Source organism: Bison bison, unplaced genomic scaffold (assembly GCF_000754665.1).
Source record: "Bison bison bison isolate TAMUID 2011002044 unplaced genomic scaffold, Bison_UMD1.0 scf7180017864366, whole genome shotgun sequence".
NCBI lineage: Eukaryota > Metazoa > Chordata > Mammalia > Artiodactyla > Bovidae > Bison > Bison bison.
The window spans coordinates 2,467,227-2,488,746 of record NW_011494938.1 but is presented as its reverse complement, the minus strand read 5'-3'; the positions used below and the strand labels follow the sequence as shown (position 1 = coordinate 2,488,746).

At 34.6% G+C, this 21,520-nt stretch overlaps 1 protein-coding gene across 3 annotated transcripts in view; it reads right to left on the bottom strand.

Annotated features, from left to right (window-relative positions):
- SOS1 (son of sevenless homolog 1 (Drosophila)) overlaps positions 1-21,520 on the bottom strand; it is a 132,270-nt gene that overhangs the window by 36,892 nt on the left and 73,858 nt on the right. For all 3 annotated transcript variants that reach the window (XM_010855571.1, XM_010855572.1, XM_010855573.1), the window contains 2 exons: positions 7,475-7,602; positions 6,024-6,679 (listed from right to left, as the gene is read on the bottom strand). In XM_010855571.1, the coding sequence (XP_010853873.1) occupies positions 6,024-6,679; positions 7,475-7,602 (784 nt within the window). The remainder of the gene's footprint in view (positions 1-6,023; positions 6,680-7,474; positions 7,603-21,520) is intronic.

Here is a 21,520-nt window from a genome sequence, read left to right as displayed (position 1 = left end):
AATCTGGCAAAACTTTAAATACTTTCAAAAAACATCTTAAAGGCTGCATATATTCCCAGGCTTGAATTAATTCTGGCTCTATTTTTAGTCAAAAGCCATAGAAAATTGCTAATGAATGAAAAACTTATATTAAGGAAGGACATAACATCTATACTTGAAATTTTAACACAAAATATCACATTCCAGATGCTGTTTTTATTTCTATTGATTTCCCTGTTTCAGTGATAGTAGCACATATAATGCTACGCTAACCACTGGAGACCTTTATCTTAATGATGAGATGAAAGCCCAAGATAATTAGATACTTAAAAAACCCATCAATAAGGACAGGTTATGTAATTTTGTAGAAAAATAAAGTACCTACTTCACATTTATCAGACAATGATAGAAGCTAAGTTTTACACTGCCTCTGATGGTTGCAGAGCAACAGTTATCTCCCTATATTACAAAGTGATGTTTCAGAGACAGATGGAAGGCAAAAGCATTAAAAACACAAAAGCCATGCTATGCTGATTCGGTTTTAACCGAATATTTGTAAGCACAAATATTTGTGGAGAAAATGAAAATCAACTATTTTGATATTCTCCTCTTTTTGTTTCTTGCTAGTGAATGTAATTCCATAAACTTCTTTCTCAAACATAAATCCTAGTGGATTTCAATATGAGCAATGGTAGAAATGTCTTCTGTGGTTTTTCTTCATTTTAGGTACCACTCTTTTCTACTTGACTCTCAAAGCCCTGTACTAAGATTTCTATCCTACTCTGCTTCCCTGCCCTCTGTCTACCCAACCTCTCTGTATGTACAAATTATCTTCCAAGTTTACCATCGTGTCCCTTGTCTAGGCCCAGGTTATTTCAAGTAAGATATCTCCTATTTTCTGCTGGTCTTTAGCTGCCTGTCTCCCTCACTCTAAAGCTATTCTTTCATAATATTTTATTGTATATTTCTTGAAAATCTTAGGAAATCAGAATATAATTACTATAATGTTCAGAATACGGCATATTACATTTGAGGTGAAAAAGTTAATCCTTTTTTTCAACACATTTTTATTGGCAAGGTCAATACATTTTTATTGGCAAGGTCAATACATTTATGAAATATTTGTTACATAGAGTTATTTATGTAAACACCCCTCCCCCAACCACCATAGTGAAACACTGTTAATCAGGATGTCTGTTCATGTGATAATTCTCCCTTTAATATAGCCATTTAAAATGCCACAAGAAACAATAAGCTCCTCAACAAGGATTTATAAACAATCACTCTTGAATTCCTTAAAAAAGGAAACAGACGCTATGCTGACGCACAAACACTTAAAAAAAAAAATCAGAGTTTAAAAATAGTACAGCACTGCCCTATAGATCAAAAATTGTTCAAAAGTTGTTTTTAAGAGCTAAAACACCCAAACGGAGCTATAGAGAACACAAACTTCAAAGAAATCTAATGCAGTTTTTTTTGCAAAAATATAAGGGCCTAAAATAGCAGTAAATATTTTAAAGAAAAATATGAACTGGCTTAAGTTTTTTTTTAATACCATTTTCTTTAAAACCGAAGTTCACCATGCATGGGAAACCCCTTTTCCCCACACTTTAAAATGAAAAGTTCTTTTTATATAATGTCAGATCTAATAAGAGACCCCCTACCTCAAAGTCATCTCATTTCTCTAAAAAAGATGATCAAAACCAGACACACCGTCTCCAAACATTTCTTTACACATGTTGTTTCAAAGTCTCAATAATGAATTTATACTAAATTATTTCCTGTAACTCTGGAATAGAACTGAAATTCCTACTTGCATCTCCTCCTTTTTATGCATATTGCTTTGTGTTTTCTTACTGTAAATAAAGGTCTCTTCATATCCTTGCCAGATCCAGAATGATACATCTAACAAGACAATGTCCCCCCACACCATTTCAGATGAATTCTGCAGTTCTGATGTAGTTAGCAAATTACTGTTATGCCCAGAAACACTGGATCTGCAGCACCATATATTAAATTCTACATAAGACTCTGTTGTAATCTTTTGAGCAACAATTAAGCACTTTCCAATTCACCTAAATTTACACAGCAAGTAACACCAATAGATTGGATTTTGTTAAAAACTAAAATTATAATGACCAACATCTAACTAAAAACTAAAATCTATGCATTAAAATGGAAGTTATCCATAGTTAGAATTTATTACCTATTTCAATAAGAAAAAACAGTACTCTGACTATATATTAGACCCATGTTTGCCCAGAAGTGAAGAGCCATTTATATTCCTGGTAATTCAAACCAAGCAAGCAATTCTATTTTTACTGTTCAATATACATAATAAAAATTATACTATAAAGATGAAAAAAAATTCACCTTGTATGAGTCAGTGTAACATGGCAGAAAATAAACTCTATTATTTAAAGAGTCAAGAAACCCGTTTTCTCATACTCTTTCCTGCAATTAACTGATATGATTTCTGGCAAGTCACATAACCTTCAAGGCCTTGGGTTTGGGTCTATAAAGTGAACGACTGAGCATTTAAGATCTATAGCTCTGTTTTATAAATTACTGTAAACACTTGAGTGATCAAGTTGACTGAAGCCACAGTGAAGTCTGAATTAAGGAAGGTTAAACAAGTTTTCTGTTTTTTGATGACAATGTCTGACCAAGCTATAATCTAAAAAATGTCTGTAAGTAGTGCTTATTAGTTACTGGATTTTTCTCATGTATTACAGCCAATGTCTTTTATTACAATTCTATACAGCATAATAAAAATATGCAGTCTAACTTTTAGCTTTTGTTTTAGTGCAAGCCACAACTTACACTGTATGTTCTGATAAAAAATACGTATCAAACTACCTAACCAAAATTAAATAGAGCAGACCAACAGTTCTTAAAACAAATGGTTAATCCATTATCACTGTGTGAGGACTCAGAGTCCAATTAAGCTGGAAAAGGTCTTAAAAAAATAGCTGTTTGAATGTTTTACAAGTTCGTACATGGTCTATTAAAAACACATTCTATGTTGCCAGTAATACATTTATCACAGACCTTACAGAAGTCAAACAAGCTAGTAATTAATACTTATTGGTATATATGGTAAACCACAGTTCATGAAAGCTGCTTGTGGATTTTAGTTACACTAGTAATATATTTATGACATAAGTTAAAATATTCTATTAATCTTCAAAATAAAATAGAAAAGAAAAATGTCAAAAAAAAAAACTTAGCTATAATACTCTAAACCCAACACTGGCTTTTTATTCCTCAATAAATTAATGAAAGGAATTTTTTAAAAACTTTAATATTTTAAAAAAGTAAAAAGATCTTGTCAATTTAAATTTGGATACACTTAACTCTGCAAAGTTCTATAAATTTAGAAAGCTGAGTGCATATTAATTAGAAGTAAAGTTACTTAAGTTATTCTATTCAAAAGCTAAAGATTAATATAAATGAGGGTGACTATCAAAAGTAACTAATAAAACACCATAGCAAATGTGCTATGTCTATAGATTTGGTGAGCACTGTGTATATTGAGGAGAAGATTGCCAAGACTAAAGAAAAACTATCAGCTATGCTTGTTAAGTTTTGTTTAACTTAACAAAAAATAAATAAAAGGTCTCTAGAAAAGAAATATTTAATTGTAGCGCTATAACTACTTATTAACAATCATAAGGTAGTTCTGTGAAATAAAGCAAGCAGTAAAGAATCTTTTTATCACTAACAGTAGCGCTTTAAGGAAAACAATTATATTAAAAAATTTGAAATTTGAAAATATTTTTGAAATCAAATACCACTTGACTTGATAGGAAACACTGGTAAATCTTCTTTAGCACCTGCCACTTGTACTGCTCTACAGAAGAAAAAAGAGTAGAGCTTCTGTCTCACAAACACAGATTAAAATCTAAGGATTAATTATACTCTCAATAGTCTAAGAACCCAAAACAAAGGTATTTAAAATAAAATGATGAATACTTTAGAATGTTTAGGCTAAAAATTTCTGTGAATCTTCTAAGATACAAAAATCAGAATAATGTGGCAAGAAGAACAATTTGAACTTTCATATCCTTAAAAATGCCTTAAGAAGGACCAAAGAAATAACTGTTTTGCAACCATAAATTTCTGGTAATTGAATAAGATAGTTTTTAAGCTGTATTCTAGATCTTAAAGTTGATGGTGATCAGCTAAATAGATGGGTCGTATTTACTACTGAAATTGCACCTATCAAAATTAGTTTCACATGTAAAAAAAGATGACATAATAATGTATTTATTTTTCATGCAAATCCTAGGCAGCTTATTTAAATTTTCTATACTTGGATTTATTTTTTATTTTTGTGTCAGCAAAATGAATACCTGACTACATAAGTTTCTAAGTGAAAAATCAATAGTAAAATTGATTAATTAATAAAATCAATTTTACTAAAAAGAGTAAAAATCCCAGAGTCTTTTTTTATTATCATCAACATGTTTCAGTTACTGCCTGCTTACTACCAAATGGCATATGCTTAAAAAGCCTAAACTGCTTTTAAAATTACCTATGGGGGGAAAAAAACACTATTATTTTACAACAGAAAATATTAGCAAAAGAACTACCAAATAGAGTCCAAATAAAAACTAAAAACAAAACACGGGCTTATTTATCCCAGACATGTGGAGATAATGAAAGAGATCATATTTATAACATGCTTTGAGATCATGGAAACAAAATTATAATTTTACTTTTTTGCAAGGTGGCCCTGATAGTTTCCAGGCAATATGAGTAGTTCTGACCAGGTATTTAATAAATTAAACAGATTAACAGTGTTGAATACCATTCATCTTTATTACAGTGGATTACAGTTAACGGATATTCTTAAAAGTTTAATTGAACTGGTGCCAGAATAGTTTCCAGAGAGAACTAAGAGCCCATTTGAAGAACTTTAAAAACTGGGAAATTTCCCCAGAAACACACGTATCCTAGAGATAGAAATATATTTAAGCAAAAAGTCTGGAGATGGAGGTTAACTTATACATTCAACTATTTTAAGACCAGCACTTTTAAGAGTTATGTTTGATTTTATATATATCTTTGTAATAAAAGCATTCTTTGAAAGTAAGTTTATTAAGAGCTTTCACCTTAGTATTTCATTTATTCTTTCCAACAATATTCTAAGATAGCTGTTGTGATGTTGATTTTTGAGATGAAAACTACACTACTTCTGAAACCTTAAGAAACTGTGATAGAGTGAGGGTGTGAACCTAAATTTAGTGCTCTTTCCACAGTATTTTATAATCCTCAAAATTCCTACTATGTAGGGAAGCTGAGGAAAACTGGAGTATCATCTGTTACCTTATTAGAAGAAATAAAATTAAAGAATCGACCATTACATTTGTTCCTTACCTCCCAAACATTATATTTGATTCAGCCCACTTAGAGACAAACATGTCTCAACACTCTAGGAAACCTCCAAACCCCTATGTTTATCTCTAAAAATTGCCATAATAAGGTACATTGTTTTCTAAATAATATCAGTTGTAAAAAAATCCTGAAAATTTAAAAGACCCCAGGATTGCTAAATTTAATAAATTTTAGGAATGGAAATTAAGAAAAAGCAATGCTGTATATATTTGTACTACTGGTACAGTTTTGGTAATGGATACATAACATATATTAGAATTTTTACTTATTTTATAATCCCAGTAATGAAAGAGAAAAAAGACGTAAAGGAGTAAAACAATTTTTAGATCCTAATGATGACTGATTTATCACTAGTTTCAGTCTTATTTTTGCCACTGGCTAACTGGGTAAATTTAGCCCAGTAACTTTATTTGTAACTCTGATTGTCAAGTTAAAATAACATACGTAAATGTGGTAGAAAAATTATAAAATTTCATAGAAATATAAAGTGGCAGTCTTTTTAGTCAAAGGAAAATGAACTCTGACAATGCGGAGGTCTTTTGTTGTCAGTTTGCTTTCTATTTTAGGCACAATGACCTGTGCAACAAAGAAAAATCAGCCTGAAGGAGGAGAATAAAAGAGACAGGCAAGTTCGTACGTCTTACCTGCATACATGTGGTATGTGAGCCTCTCTATAAGTTTAATAACGGTTCCTGCCTTGATAATTGGAATTCCAGCTTTGGGCTGCACGTTTTCTTCAAATATGATATTTTCTTCAGAGTCAGGCTCTGCAAATCTATAAACGTCAGCACTAGGGAGCCTCATCTGCTCCTCCTTTTCTTCCTGCAGCATGGTCACATCAAGCATTCTTTCCAGGGTACTCCGGTACTGTAAAGATATCAATGCTGCCATCCAATTGTTCTTCTCTTCAGCTGACTTGGCAGAAAATATAACACTATTTTCATCTTTTAAAATTATTTCAAAAGCATGCTTGTACTCACTGGTGTCATCTTTGTCATTAATTTGTACCTTTCTCATAAAAAACTTTTCTTTAAGACGATATTCTGCATTGCTAGCACCAGGTAGTCTTGGCTGCCCATGATTTGATTTACAGCAAATCATTAAGCCATCAAAGAGAAATATGTGTCTCTCATGTTTGGCTCCTACACGTGTAAGAGTTCCTTCCATTATAAACTCATTGCAACACTGTCCAATGTCTTTTCCCTCCCAACCATCAATATTCTTCTGAATCTCGTTCATTTTCTTGATTGCTAGTTGTTTCCCCTTCATTTGCTGACTATAAAACCGACATGCAGATTCACTGGGATAAAGGAAAAAAACACTGTTAGTACAAAGATGACAGGGAATCTATAATTCATGAATATTAACGACAGTGCTAAAGCATATTTTTAAAAGTTGCACTGTGAAGGTTTTCACTGAATCTCCAAATATATTAGTGTTACAAAGTTGCACAATTTTGGAAACTAAAGCAACACATTAGAGACATTTTTTTTAGTGCTCTAAAAAGAACAGCTGACTATTGACAAAAATCTACCCTATATATTTAGCTACAGAATGATTATTTCTACCATGGCTACTAAATATTTAGAATGACAAGTATTACAAAGTAGCCCAATACAGTGAAAAAAAAAGTAAGAGATTAAAAAATTTATCTAGAAATGCTTAAGTAGACAATACCTAAAGCTAAAAACCATGCACTTATTATAATTAGGAAACTGGAAGCGTATTATCTGAATTAATGCCTCGAGTTACATAATCCCTAAAATAAAGGCCACTACTGATTTTACTTTGACAGAACAATGTTGTTGACATAAATCTACCCAATACATTTGCTCTAGCTCTCCTTTAGCTTACCAGTTGACTCTCAGGAGGTCTTGTCTGGGAGTATGCAAGGAAAATGCACAAATATGAAAGGTTTTTCAAACAATAACAAATTCTCTTGGCTTTGATGTCACTTCCTCTGAAAGACCAAGCTTGTCACTAAAAGTATTTTCTTCATTGTTTACTTGAGGAGGGACCAGGGATCCCTGAATTTATACCACAGTATTGAGGGTGAAAAGGAGGATTATTTTTAAAAAAAAGTGAAAATATTCACCTAAGTCTTCGTTTTGCAAGACTTTTAGAACATATTTTTTCCATACCACTCTGAACATTAAGCAAAGCTGTTATTGCTTGTTTCAAACATTCTTTGTCTTCTTGATCCTCACTCTTTTCTTCTAACTGCTGCAAAGTTACAAATGACAAATCTGAATTAACAGAACAGTTCTGGATAAAAATAAAACCCATTTTATTGATAAAGATAACACTGACTCAACTCTTTCTGCTGCAATTAAAATTTTAGTGTGTCATAAAATACATTATTCTTTTTAAAAGTCTTTTTCTTCTAATATGTATTACTATCCGTATGACTATGGAACCTAGTTTTCCTAGATTTTGAGTAAAACTAGTAAAATATATGTCAGTGAAACTCAAGCACATTTTCAATTACTGACTAAAGATACTACATGTGCCAGCAGAAAAAGTAAAGTAGAAACTGTTAAAAGATGTCACACCTTCTGACAGGCAGCAATGTGCATTTTTTCAGACAAATATTACTGAAAAGAAATGAGGAATATAAATTATATTTTTAACTATCACAGGTCTTGGAACAGCAGTAGATACATAGGTGAGATTTTTTTTTTTTAAGTTGTGTAATTTGGTCTTAGATTTCTGATTGCCACATTACTGTTCTCAGCAATAGAATGCTTAAGAAAGATGCTTAAAAATACAGAGAAGGATGCAATATAGTATAAAGGCAGTTGAAGATACAAGGCCTAAGATCAAAATTTGACTCTTACTTTCTGTGTGAATTTGGGGCAAGTTATTTGATTGAGTCCCACTTTTCCTATCTGTCAAATGAGGCTTATAAAAAGCCTGCTTTGCTTATTTTATGGGGTTGCTATTAAAAGTCAAAGCACTCTGAAAAAAATCAAAGTCCTTTGTAAAATAGTAATGTACAACATTATTGTAAACTGCTTTCCTTTATAATTTAACTACAGAATTAACATTAGTATCATGAAGAACTTTGTCAGTATTCACATGTGAAGATTTTGAGTAAAAGTAGCAATGTATATGTTAGTGGAACTCAAGCACATTTTCAAATACTAGCTAAAGATACTACATGTGCCAGACAGAACGTCTGTACTTAACAGGATTGAGTCATTAATAATTACTAATCATCAATATGACAAGGTGGTGGTAATTCAAGCAAGCAATTAACTGAGGTATAAGTGACAATGATTCAGTAACCTTATAAATCTGTGGCTACCAAAGAGAAGTTAAGAAATAACATATATTAACAGAGTTTTCATGCAACATTTGAGAACACTCACTCTCTATCATAAATGAAAAAGACTTGAGAAATAAAACCATAAAAATTTCAAAGTAACTTAGAAAGGCTTACTTTTCAATGAGCTTCATTATCCATTAGCATTGGGTTGGCCAAAAAGTTCATCTGGGTTTTTAAGATATTACAGAAAAACCCAAACAAACTTTTTTGCCAACTCAACACTTTAAGAGCCTTATGTTCAAGAGGCGTTTCTTAAAGACTAATAATACATTCTTTTTTGTTTCAACTGATACAGGTTACACACACATGTGTGTGTGTCTACTAATGACCTATGAAAAGTAAACATATTCAATGCTCCAAACCATTTTTATAAAAATAATTTACTTAAAATATCTTAATGCTCAAATATTCCAGAAGTAACAAATATAAAACATCAGGTCTTATTATTCAGATTTCTTATATCCATTATTTAAAATTCACTGAGGCATAATCCACCCTCTCTGGAAATTTAGTCTCATTTGTGTTAAACAAAACAAAAATCTAGTCACAAAATTTCCAACATAAAAAGGGTTACGGAGGAGACAGTTTTTAAAGGATAAGAGACTTAAAAATAGATACATTAAAAAATGCAAATACTTTTTATTCATAGTGTTCCTCTTCACTATGGTCAGCTATATCTATATTAAAGAAAGCCAATGGCCAAGTTTTCATGAAGATAAAAGGTTTTTACTTAAGGGTAGGCTGAAAGCTGGATTCTGGGTAATCTTTCAAAGTATCTTCCATCTCTATTGGGCTTCCCTTGTGGCTCAGCTGGTAAAGAATCTGCCTGCAATGCGGGAGACCTGGGTTCAATCCCTGGGTTGGGGAGCTCCACTGGAGAAGAAAATGGCAACCCGCTCCAGTATTCTTGCCTGGAGAAGCCCATGGACAGAGGAGCCTGGCGGGCTACAGTCCACAGGCCCGCAGTCAGACACTACTGAAGCAACTTAGCACACAACAGAATATTAGAGTCCTTTATATTCTATCCTTTGATTTTTTAATATCATTAATTCAGGCAAAAATACTGGAAGTCATATAAGACACACAATTCTAACACACATAAAAAGAACTTTCAAAGTAACAGATTCATTTAGACATGCATTTGATTTTCTATTCTAAAAAATGTTTTAAATTTCTGAGTCATGTTCTCTACCATTAACTATAGCATTTCATGGGGCTTTCCTGGTGGCTCAGATGGTAAAGAATCTGCCTGCCATGCAGGAGACCTGCATTTGATCCCTGGTTGGGAAGATCCTCTGGAGGAGGGCATGGCAGTCTACTCAAGTATTCTTGCCTGGAGAATCCCATGGACAGAGGAGCCTGACAGGCTACAGTCCATCGGTTTGCATAATATTTACCTTTATAGCATTAGTCAAGCATCTAAAACAAATTTCAATGTAATAAATGACTTTTCTTATAAGCATTCTTTCCTTCTTTTACTTAACACAGCTGATTTAAACTGGGCATTGGTGAAGAATAATTCAAGTTAACTATCACCAAAGGGGTAGCTTATTGTTGCTACAGAAATAAACCAAGGGCAATTAGTATGTAAATGAAACTTTACAAAGCAGCATCTTCTTGTTACCAAAGTGATATCCATGCTTTTCATGGGGGCCTATTTAATAACATTATCTAACAGCAATTTCATTTTACAAATGACTGTTTACTAAATAGTTAAAAAATTTTTCAAGTCCTGATGATATATTGCCATATATGAGAATATACTTAACCTTATCCAGAGAATCATATTCTAAAGCACAATGGTAACTCATAATGACCTATAGATATGACTAAATTTACATTTTCAAAAGAAAGGAGTCACTTTCACCAGTGATTTTGGGTGGGGAGGAATCCTTTAGAAATAAATAGAAGAGGCAGTAGTCAACATAGTATATTGTGTGCCCAAAGGAAACCCTGAGAAATTGAGCACTGAAGAATTGATGCTTTTGAACTGTGGTGCTGAAGATGGCTCTTGAGAGTCTCTTGGACTGCAAGGAGATCAAACCAGTCAATCCTAAAGGAAATCAGTCCTGAATATTCATTGGAAGGACTGATGCTGAAGCTGAAACTCTAATACTTTGGCCACCTGATGCGAAGAACTGACTTATTGGAAAAGACCCTGATGCTGGAAAAGACTGAAGGTGGGAGGAGAAGGGGACAACAGAGGATGAGATGGTTGGATGGCATCATCGACTTGGTGGACATGAGTTTGAGTAACCTCCAGGAGTTGGTGATGGATAGGGAAGCCTGGTGTGCTGCAGTCCATGGGGTCGCAAAGAGTTGGACACGACTGAGCGACTGAACTGAACTGAACTAAGAGGCTATACACTGGAAAAAGATAATTCACAATAGTATTCAGTAGATGAATAAAATTAACAATCGGTTTATACATAAAAAAATAAAGTGTTGAACCTGACACAATTTTATGAGTCCAACTCACAAACAAATTGTCCAATTCACAATCAAATAATGCCTTCTCTTAAAAAACACAAACTTGAATCTATGTGCTTTTATTTCTAGAAATTAGTTTTCTCCAACATGAAATAATATAAAATGAAGGAACTGCCAATTACTTGATGATGGAGGCAGGCAGGACCAGAACCCAGGAGTCTCAACTCTCAGCCCTTTTCAATATACTATCCAGGGAACTGAAAAGACTGTAAATACCTGTTTAAAAAATATTCATCAAATAAAACATTCCATTCAAATGGTAAACTGCAATGCATAAGGATGACAAAATATATCATCGAGGAATAAACACTGTAGTATAACTAAATTGCTGTGCTGTACACCTGAAACTTACACACTATTGTAAACCAACTGTACTTTTATAATTTTTAAAAAATATATATTAATATAATTAAGATTTGGAAAATAAAGATTTATCTTTATCTTAAATATTATATGTACATATAAGATTTCATCACAAAATGTGAGAACAAAAGCAAAGATGGGAATCATGAAGTAAATTTCATAACAGGAAGGTCCTTCCTTTCCCTCCAAAAGTTATTTTTTGAGTCAAAAAATAATTTCATATATGCAGATAATTCTACAATACATAAAATTTCAACCAGTATATGATTTTAATGATATTAACAAAATTTGATCTTTTTTTACTTAACCCTCATTTTCTCCCAAGACAAGTGAGGAGATGATCATTTTCAAAATGGTATATATTACATGAAATAAATAGTATAACAGTAAAATAGTATAATTCTTCAATAATTGTAATTTAAATGAAATAGTATCTTTATTAAATTAGTCAATGGTTGAATACATAAAAAGTAAATCTTAAAATATAAATTCTAACATGACATAGTTCACTATTAGGAAATAAAAGCAAAATGCTCAATGATTTTGAGGAAAGTCACAAGTCTTCTTAAGATAATTAAAGGGTCTTTTGTACATTTTTAGAAACTATTTAGAATATTAACAGTAGCTGACTGGAAAAAGACTCAAAAGGGCAGTCTACAGAAGACTTCCAGTAAAGTTCCAATCAGAATTAATTTAACAAATATTTAATTAACCATCTATCATTCATGAAAGAAAGTGAAAGTCGCTCAGTCGTGTCTCTTCTCAATCCCATGGACTGTAGTCTGTCAGGCTCCTCTTGGGGATTCTCCAGGCAGGAATACTGGAGTGGGTAGCCTTTCCCTTCTCCAGGGGATCTTCCCGACCCAGGAATTGAACCAGGGTCTCCTGCATTGCAGGAGGATTCTTTACCAGCTGAGCTACCAGGGAAGCCCCTCTCATTCAAAAGTAATAAAAATATGATAGTGAGCAAGCGAAATCTGGTCACTGCTGTTACAGCTTAGAGTGTTAAAGAGAAGACAAATGAACAACAAAAGGATATAATGGGGAAACAGGGCATTCTGGAAATATACAGCAAGAATCCCTAACCTAATAAAGGGACAGAAGAATATAGCAAAGAAGGCTGCCAGAAAGAAATGACTATAAGGTTTGAAGGATAAGAATGGTTTAGCCATGGGGCAAAAGAGGTACAAAAAAATGTATTAGGCAGAGGAAATAGCTTGTTAATTCAAAGAGTTATTTAGGGCCAACATTGAGAGAAATGAGGCTGAAGAGTAGAACTTGGTGAGTGGGAAGGAGTTAGGGGTGGACAGAAGTGATGGGTCAAGATACTGGAGAAGTCAACAATAACCAAGCCAGGACTGTAATCCTTATTAGGAACTTGAACATTAACCTGGGTCAATGGGGAGCCATTAAGGATTTTAAGCAAATGGCAACCCACTCCAGCATTTTTGCCTCGAAAATCCCGCAGAAGGAGAAGCCTAGTAGGCTACAGTCCACAGGGTCGCAAAGAGTCGGACACAATTGAGCGACTTCACTTCACAATGCTATCAAATCTGCATTTTAGAAAGACAGCTTTGGTTTGGTTACCAGTCAACAGCAAATTGGGGGATGGGGTGGGGATGAGACTAAAAGGAGATTTGTGATAACCCAGATGAGATGATCGTGGCTCTAGAGTACTGAGAAGAAATGAACAGAAGATGAAATCAAAAGATCCTTTTCAAGAATGAAAAGGACCTATTTGGTCACTAGGGGGCTTTTCTGATGGCCCAGCGAGTAAAGAATCTGCCTGCAATGCAGGAGACACAGGAGACACCGATTCAATCCCTGAATCTTGAATATCCCCTGGAGGCAGCAATGGCAACCCACTCCAGTATTCTTGTCTGGAAAATCCTATGGAGAGAGGAGACTGATGGGCTATAGTCCATGGGGTTGCAAAGAGCTGGATACGACTGAGCACACACACACACACACACACACACACACACACACACAAAGTGGATGTGAGTGGAAAATGACAGAGAAGAGTTGAGGACTTCCAGGTCTCTATTTTGAGTAACCAAATGGATAGTGGGACCACTTCACCAAGTGAATGAACACAGAATGAGTGGTTTTGCTGGGAAAGATGAGGAGTTTTCAAGAAAGTGAATTTGATTTGCTTACACAATAAATAAGCACAGCTGGTCAAAAGACAGGTGGACAATAAACAGCCTACACTGCGCCATTTCCTTTTCCATGCCCCTCTCTTCATTTAATCTCTTTAATCTTACTGAAATCAGCATAAATTCCTGATTTTCTTCATGCTACTAAAAGTAACCTTTGGATTGACACATTTATTATCTGCCAGCAAAGGGGTCACTGCTTTTTCTAGGTAAACTTCATGAGTAAATGATAAGATGGGCCTGGGGGAGGGGAAGGGTGTGACAGGGTTCAGGACATACTATTCCCCAATCTGGCACCTTGGTATACTGAATACTTTAAAAGTTGAAGAAGTTTGAGAAAATAAGGGAAAATAAGGGAAAGAGAAGGTCAGTGACCTTTCCGGTTCTATTTTCTCAAGTTCCTTCAGTTTAAAATACTCAATATGTAAGGTTCCTGTGTCACGTAAAACTTACATTAAATAAATCTGTATGCTTTTCTCCTGTTAATTTTTGTCAGTTTCCTTTTCAGACCCAGCCAGAGACTCTAAAAGGGTTGAGGAAAAAACTGTCCTCCCCTACAGGTGCTTGGGAAAGGAAATAATTTGAAAAAATAAAAAAGCATATTGTAATGGAGAGCAGTATGGCTTGTTAATTGTATCTCAATAAAGGTGTTTCTTTAAAAAGTAATAATTTAATACTTTTAGCTAACTATATGCTCTTCAATTTTCTGTATATCTATTAAAGTGAAAGTGTTAGTCGCTTAGTCGTGTCTGACTCTTTATGACCCCACAGCCTGTAGCCAGCCAGGCTCCTCTGTCCATGGAATTCTCCAGGCAAGAATACTAGAGTGTGTAGCCATTCCCTTCGCCAGGGTATCTTCCCAACCGAGGGATCGAATCCCGATCTCCCACACTGCAGGCAGATTCTTTACTGTCTGAGCCACCAGGGAAGCCCATATACCTATTAAAATGGGCTTTAAATGGTCTTAGCCATCAGACTGATGGTAAGTTCAGTTTCCAGTCTGAAACATGCAGTTATCAAAGAAAGACTTGGCAAGATTATATGGTTTTAAAAAAGTAAATGGCAACTCTACTTAACGCTCTGTGGTAACCTAAATGAGAAGGGAATCTAAAAAGAGGGGCTATAAGTATATGTATAGCTGATTTACTTTGCTGTACAGCAGAAACTTACACAACACTGAAAATTTTATTACACTCCAATAAAATTAATTTAAAAATAAAAAAACGTAATTAAAAGAATCTGTAAAATGTAAAATATAATTTTTTTAATTAAAAAATTTAAAAATGAAAGTGACTATACATCGGTATGCATTGGTCCAAAAAAAAAAGTAAACGGATTCATTAAAATATCTACAGCAGTTCTTAAGATTTTGCTAAATTGGTTTTATTTACCCCTTTTGTATGGAAAATTACAATTAATACAAACATTAAGTGTATAATAAGAATTAAAACCGTCTATGAAAAAGTTTTTCAGTATTTCTGAACAAAAGAATGATAGAGACAGATAATGATAAAAGTATTATTATCTATTAGTAAAATAATTACCAGTTAAATATTACAGTGTTAGAAATTCTGAAAACTTTTTAAAACAGCGAAGCACTTAATGAAAGAAAAGATCTTACAACTTAGAAAAAGAAAGAAACTGAAATATAACTCAAAGACCAAAATGCTGGTGAATAATGTTACCAAGCTCCTTTCATTCTGACTTAAAACCAATTTTTTTGTAATAAGGCCAAATTTATTTTTATTTTTAACTTAAAGAAAAGGAGAGAGTTTGGTGAATTTCCTGCTAAAAAAGTGGGATAAAACTGAATACAGTGTATATTTGATGAAGTCATAACACAACAGCAAAAAAAGACAAACAAGGATAGCCGTTTCCAAGTATCACTATTACGCTTTCATACTGAAGTAATCCTGCTGCTGCTAAGTCAATTCAGTCGTGTCCGACTCTGTGCAACCCCATAGACGGCAGCCCACCAGGCTCCCCTGTCCGTTGGATCCTCCAGGCAAGAACACTGGAGTAGGTTGCCGTTTCCTTCTCCAATGCATGAAAATGAAAAGTGAAAGTGAAGTTGCTCAGTTGTGTCTGACTCCTAGCTAGCGACCCCATGGACTGCAGCCTACCAGGCTCCTCTGTCCATGGGATTTTCCAGGCAAGAGTACTGGAGTGCGTTGCCATTGCCTTCTCCGGAAGTAATCCTGGATAACTGTAAAAAGTTTTTAGAATTCCTGCTCATCAGATAAAATTTGTGTAATGTTTTTGTATGGGAATATTTTAAGCTCAAGCATGTTATCTAGGTGAGGAAAAAGACAAAGGATGATTTAAGAACTGTGCTTATGCTTAGTCCCTCAGTCATGTCCAACTCTTTGGGACCCCATGGACTGTAGCCTGCCAGGCTCCTCTGTCTATGGGGATTCTTCAGGCCAGAATACTGGAGTGGGTTGCCATGCCCTTCTCCAGGGGATCTTTCCAACTCAGGGATTGAACCCAGGTCTCCCACATTGCAAGTGGATTGTTTACCATCTGCGCCACCAGGGAAGCCCAAGAATACTGGAGTGGGTAGCCTATCCCTTTTCCAGGGAAAACTTTCTGATCCAGGAATCAAACCGGGGTCTCCTACATTGCAGGCAGATTCTTTATCAGCTAAGCTACCAGGGAAGCCCCCCAAATAACCAATGCAACCGATTTTTAAACATGCCCAATATTCAAATTGTATTTTAAACAGGACTTAGCTATTTTTATCTTTAAATTTAGTAGAATACATTTTCTAATGTTAGCGGCTCTCTTGCCTACCTGTGGAATCTGAGTTGCAGCCCTTCACTGTATCCCCTCCTATTGTCACAGATAACAAAGCCACAACAAATACTGAAGCAGAGCTATAAAAATGCAAGAACTTCCAGTAATGGTGGTGCAGTAGTCTTGAGAACCATCTGCAGATAACAATTATTCAATCTAAACAAAAAATTAAAAATATTTATAGGCACTGGAAAACATCTAAAAGAGAGCATAAGCCAGTAGTACTATTGCTCTTAAAAAGTTACAACTAGAAAGTGTACAGTTGTGGGATTAGGGTTTTCCCCCAACCTCCCATGATAACAGTGAGGAAGAATGAAAGGAAGAGTTACAGGCTAGAGATGGAAGACAGCAGAATAGAAGAGGAAATGAAGGGGGAAATCTGGAAGTGAATGAACTACAGAAGGTTGAGACATAAAATCTGAGAATAAATTCTACCCAAACATCTGGCTGACTGCTAAACTCTGAATGCATGAAAAGACTCCAGTGAAGTAATGTGGCAGAGACCAAAGAGAATCTACTTTTGAAAGACAGTGCTATAATGGATAAAGTTCTGCTTTTCTTAAACTGAGTTTACTTCTCAAATGTACATAGCTCAGACAGCGGAAAGCTGAAGTCTTACTGGTTTAAGGTGTTAGGAAACAGAGCCTGAGTCTGACAGAGTGCATGGAAATTAAGGGGGAATCTGTAGGTGTAAGCGAACCAGAGACTGTAGCCCCAAATCTCAACATTATCTCTGCCCAAACACTTAGTCTGTCAAGTCATACATGTGTAGGGAAGACAAGAGAGAACTAGGCTAAAAGAGTAGCATACGGAAATCCTAAAAAGTGAACAGAGATATCAGCTGCTACACAACACAGAAGAGACAAATTTGCAGTTGAGGCCTAGGTGGCACAGTGGTAAAGAACCCACCTATCAATGAAGGAGACGTGGGTTCAATCCCTGGGTCGGGAATATCCATGGAGTAGGAAATGGCAACCCACTCCAGTATTCTTGACAGGAAAATTCCATGGACAATGGAGTCTAGTGGGCTACTGTCCATGGGGCTGTAAAGAGTCAAGACACGACTGAGCACACACACACACACAAATCAGAAAAGTTAACTGCCCACTAGAGTAAAAACCCAACAATCCAAAACAGAGCACAAGACAAATCCACAAATGGAACTCCAACAGTCCTCAACACAACAGAATCCAGAGATGTTAGCCAGCAAAAATACTGGGAAAATGTGACCCATATTTGAGGGAAAAACCCAGTTAGTAGAAACTGGCTCCATGTGGCCCAGATGTCAGATTTAGGAAAGACTTCAAAGTAGTTTATGTGACCATATTCAAAGAATTAAAGGAAAACATGGTCTTCTTGAGTGCTCAGATAGGGAGTCTCTGGAAACTATAAAACAAAATCCAAATGGAAATTCTAGAGTAAGTATAATAACTAATAATTCTATTGACAGAGCAATAGAAATTACCACTTTGAAGAACAAAAGAAAAATGATTTAAGAAAAATGAATAGTCTCAGAGACGTATGGGACAACATAAAGTAGTTGTACATTGTAACTGGCACTCCAGAAAGAACAGAAGTGAGAGGAATGGCAGGAAAAGGAACGCTGTAAAAGCAAGTTCAAAACCTTAAACAGAAAGGATTTTGAAACTTTAAACAGGAAATTAACCCTAAAAAATGTTAGGATAATCTCATTTATAAAATAAAATACCTTTCAAAACCATCGCTCTGTTCTTATCAAAGAGAAAATCACCAAAACTATAAATGTTCCTCATAGCAGTTTAGTTGATTTAAAATTTTAAAAGTAGAGTAAAACATAAGTCAGCTGTTTGTTTATAATTGTTTCTGAATTATACTATTTTATGTTTAACTTTAGTCATCAACATCTGTGGTCAGATATACCATTTAGCTCAATGCTTTGAGTCCATGGTTTCTGGAAAAGAATTTCTAAATTTAGAAAGCTAGTTCAAAGGAATGGAAGCTAGACAGACCTCTTCTGGGCTTATTTTTGTGATACTCAGAGAGAAGCTATGTTTTCTAAATCTCCTCTTATTGCTGGTATTAAACATTGGCGTATGGGAAGTATAAAAAAAAAAATGGTCTGAAGCATACAGCAACCAGATGGAGAATATTGAAAAAAACTACATAAGAAATCACCTAGAGTAGAAGATGTTTGATACTTTCCCGCTCCCTTAATGAAAAAGCAACAAACCAAAGCCATTAACAAACGCATACACGGTGTCTGTAGCAGGGGGTCTGCAGAGCGTATTTCTTTACAAAAGAGTTTCTGGAGCACTATGTGAAGGCCACTAAGGGGTGTTTAAAGTGAATGATGTAGCACAATTTATATTTGCCTTTTCCATTTATATTATCCTGAAAAAGAAAAAAAAACAAAACAAAACCCTACTCTGGGAGGAAAAGTATCTCCTATTTTTAACATCCCTCAGTTCCTAAGTTTTCTATTCACTGCACCATTCAGATCTAAGTTCTTACCTGTAATCCTTTCCCACAATTCTGTACTTAAGCATTTGGGACTACAATTTTGGTACTATTTATGATGTTAAAGGGAAAAGTTAAGAACTATTCAAGTCAGTACACAAAAATCGAGGAATATTAGGAAATTAAATGTTACTATGTAACACAGGAAGCATCTAATCATATGAGCATTCAGATTACAATCTTTACTGTCTCTTATTTTCTAAAGTAAAGCTTGTGACCAAGACAAGCACTGCACTGTTATTAACGAATTAACATCCATTGCAATATTTACTATTCTATTAGTTCTTAATCTTATCTAAAAGCAGAGGGTTGTTATGACGTGTTAAAATTAAACCTGGAAATGTTTTCCTTCAATTATTTTGCTCGTCTTGCACTTTTTATTATCAGTGAAATCTAAGAATGGAGGTTTTAAGTGTTAAATTTTATATTATTTTTTTTTAAGGGAAACCATACATGATAACCCTAACCTCAGTTATGTACATTAGTCCTACTCAGGTGATTGTTAGTAATTCTGTATCCCTGTGAATTTTTACTATTTGAAAAATACTGCAATTGTTGGTTTTTCACTAAATTGCTGTCGGACTGAAATTAAATTTTAAAGTCTAAGATCAGGAAGCAATGATTAATTGGCCTATGCAAAAAATATATTTTTATGGGTTTAAGCAAGTCAGTATATACTAGAGAATCAGAAAAACAAAAATGGATATAATTTTTTTATAGTATACCAAAAACTAAATGTAATGGGTTGAACTGTGTTCCCTCCAAAGTCCTAACCCCTGGTACCTGTGAACATGATGTTATTTGAAAACTGGGTGTTTGCAGATATAATCAAGCTGAGATGAGGTCACACTGGATTACGGTCGGCCCTATATCCACTAACTGGGTATTGTATGAGAAAGGAAGGAGAGATTTGAATGCAGAGGAAACAGACAAGAATGTAAAGATGTGAAAAAGAAGACCAAGGCAAAGATTGAAGTGAGGGCATCTGTAAGCCAAAGCCTGCCAAAGGTTACTGGGATACACCAGAAGCTAAAGAAAAGGCAGGAAGGATTCTTCCCTAGAGCCTTTAGAAAGAGTATGGCCCTGCCGACACCCAGAACTGTGAAAGAATAAATTTCTGTTGTTTTTAAGCCACTCAGTCTGTGGTGTTTCGCTCTAGCAGCCCTAGGAAACTAATACGCTAATGCACAAGTCGCAATATAGATTTGAACCTACTTTTGAAATTAAGGGAGACAATTTATATCTCCTAGGTTATACGTATCCAGTGCACTGGAAAAAGAATAGGTAATTCTCTAGGGAACTGATTTGCTCAAAATCATCCTCGATAATTTTTTCTAACATTTGTCTGAGTTTACCTTTAGAGGATAAAATAATATATTTAAAGAACAAAGAAAAGGTTACTATTTTTGCTGAACTGAACAATGTGCTGATTTGGTAACCTTCAAAATACTTAGCCCCAAGAAACAACTCTAAATTTGTTTAATACAGCAAATTAATCTTCACATAGAAAAATCACAGTACTGGAGCAATAAGGTTTTCAAAAGGATACAAAGGAAGTTGTTGTTGTTGATTTTAAATGAACTTTAATGTGAAAAAGTTTATTAAAGGTTTCAAAGACTTGACTCCTAACTTGGGCGGGGTGGGGGAGGTGGACGGGTAAGGGAGTTACTTCCTTTTTCCAGTTTCAGTGGCATTAAAGTCATACTATCAATAACTAAACTTTTATTTTCTGAATTTGTAAAGTTTAAGACATTCTAAATTTCCAAAGTAAATGTAATTATATACAATTTACAGGTAAACTATTCCTACAAACATAAATTCAAAGGAAAACTTACCTTATTTTTGCTATTCATCTTGTAACAAGCATTTATTAAATGTCTAAATGCCAAACACTACTAGGCAAGAGAATTCAAAAATACATAGGGTTTAGCTCCATTCTAATGACAAGATAGACAATAAAAATGAGACATGTTCTATAGAGACATAAAGAAAATTAAGCAGCTTAGTCAAAGGATCAGCCTAGAGAAAGGGAAACTTGACAGGGAATCAACATTTGAACAAACTCTTTGATAAGCAGGAATTTCTCAGATGAAAGGGGATGGTAGAGGTAGAAGAGAAATTCCAGGGAAATAGAAAAAAAGATAAGGAATTCTGAACATATTTGACATTTCCAGGGCTGCTTGGAAATTTTTTATGGCTAAAGCATAAGGTAAGTAACACCAAGTATTGAGAGATGAGGCTGAAAAAAGCTAAAGAATTTAGACTTTGTGTCCCAGTTCACAAGGACACTAAATGCACTTTTCAAACCAAGAGTTCCCTGAGATACAAGACCTTATAGGAAACTGCTACAGTAACCTAGGAAAGACATGCTGAGGGTCTGGACTAAGGCCATGCCAGTGCAACAGGGGAACAGACTGGATTTCAGACTCATTTGTGGAATCAAACCATGATGCTCTACAAATAAGGGAGAGAGAAGAATCAAAGATGGCACTGAAGCTTCTGGTGAAGG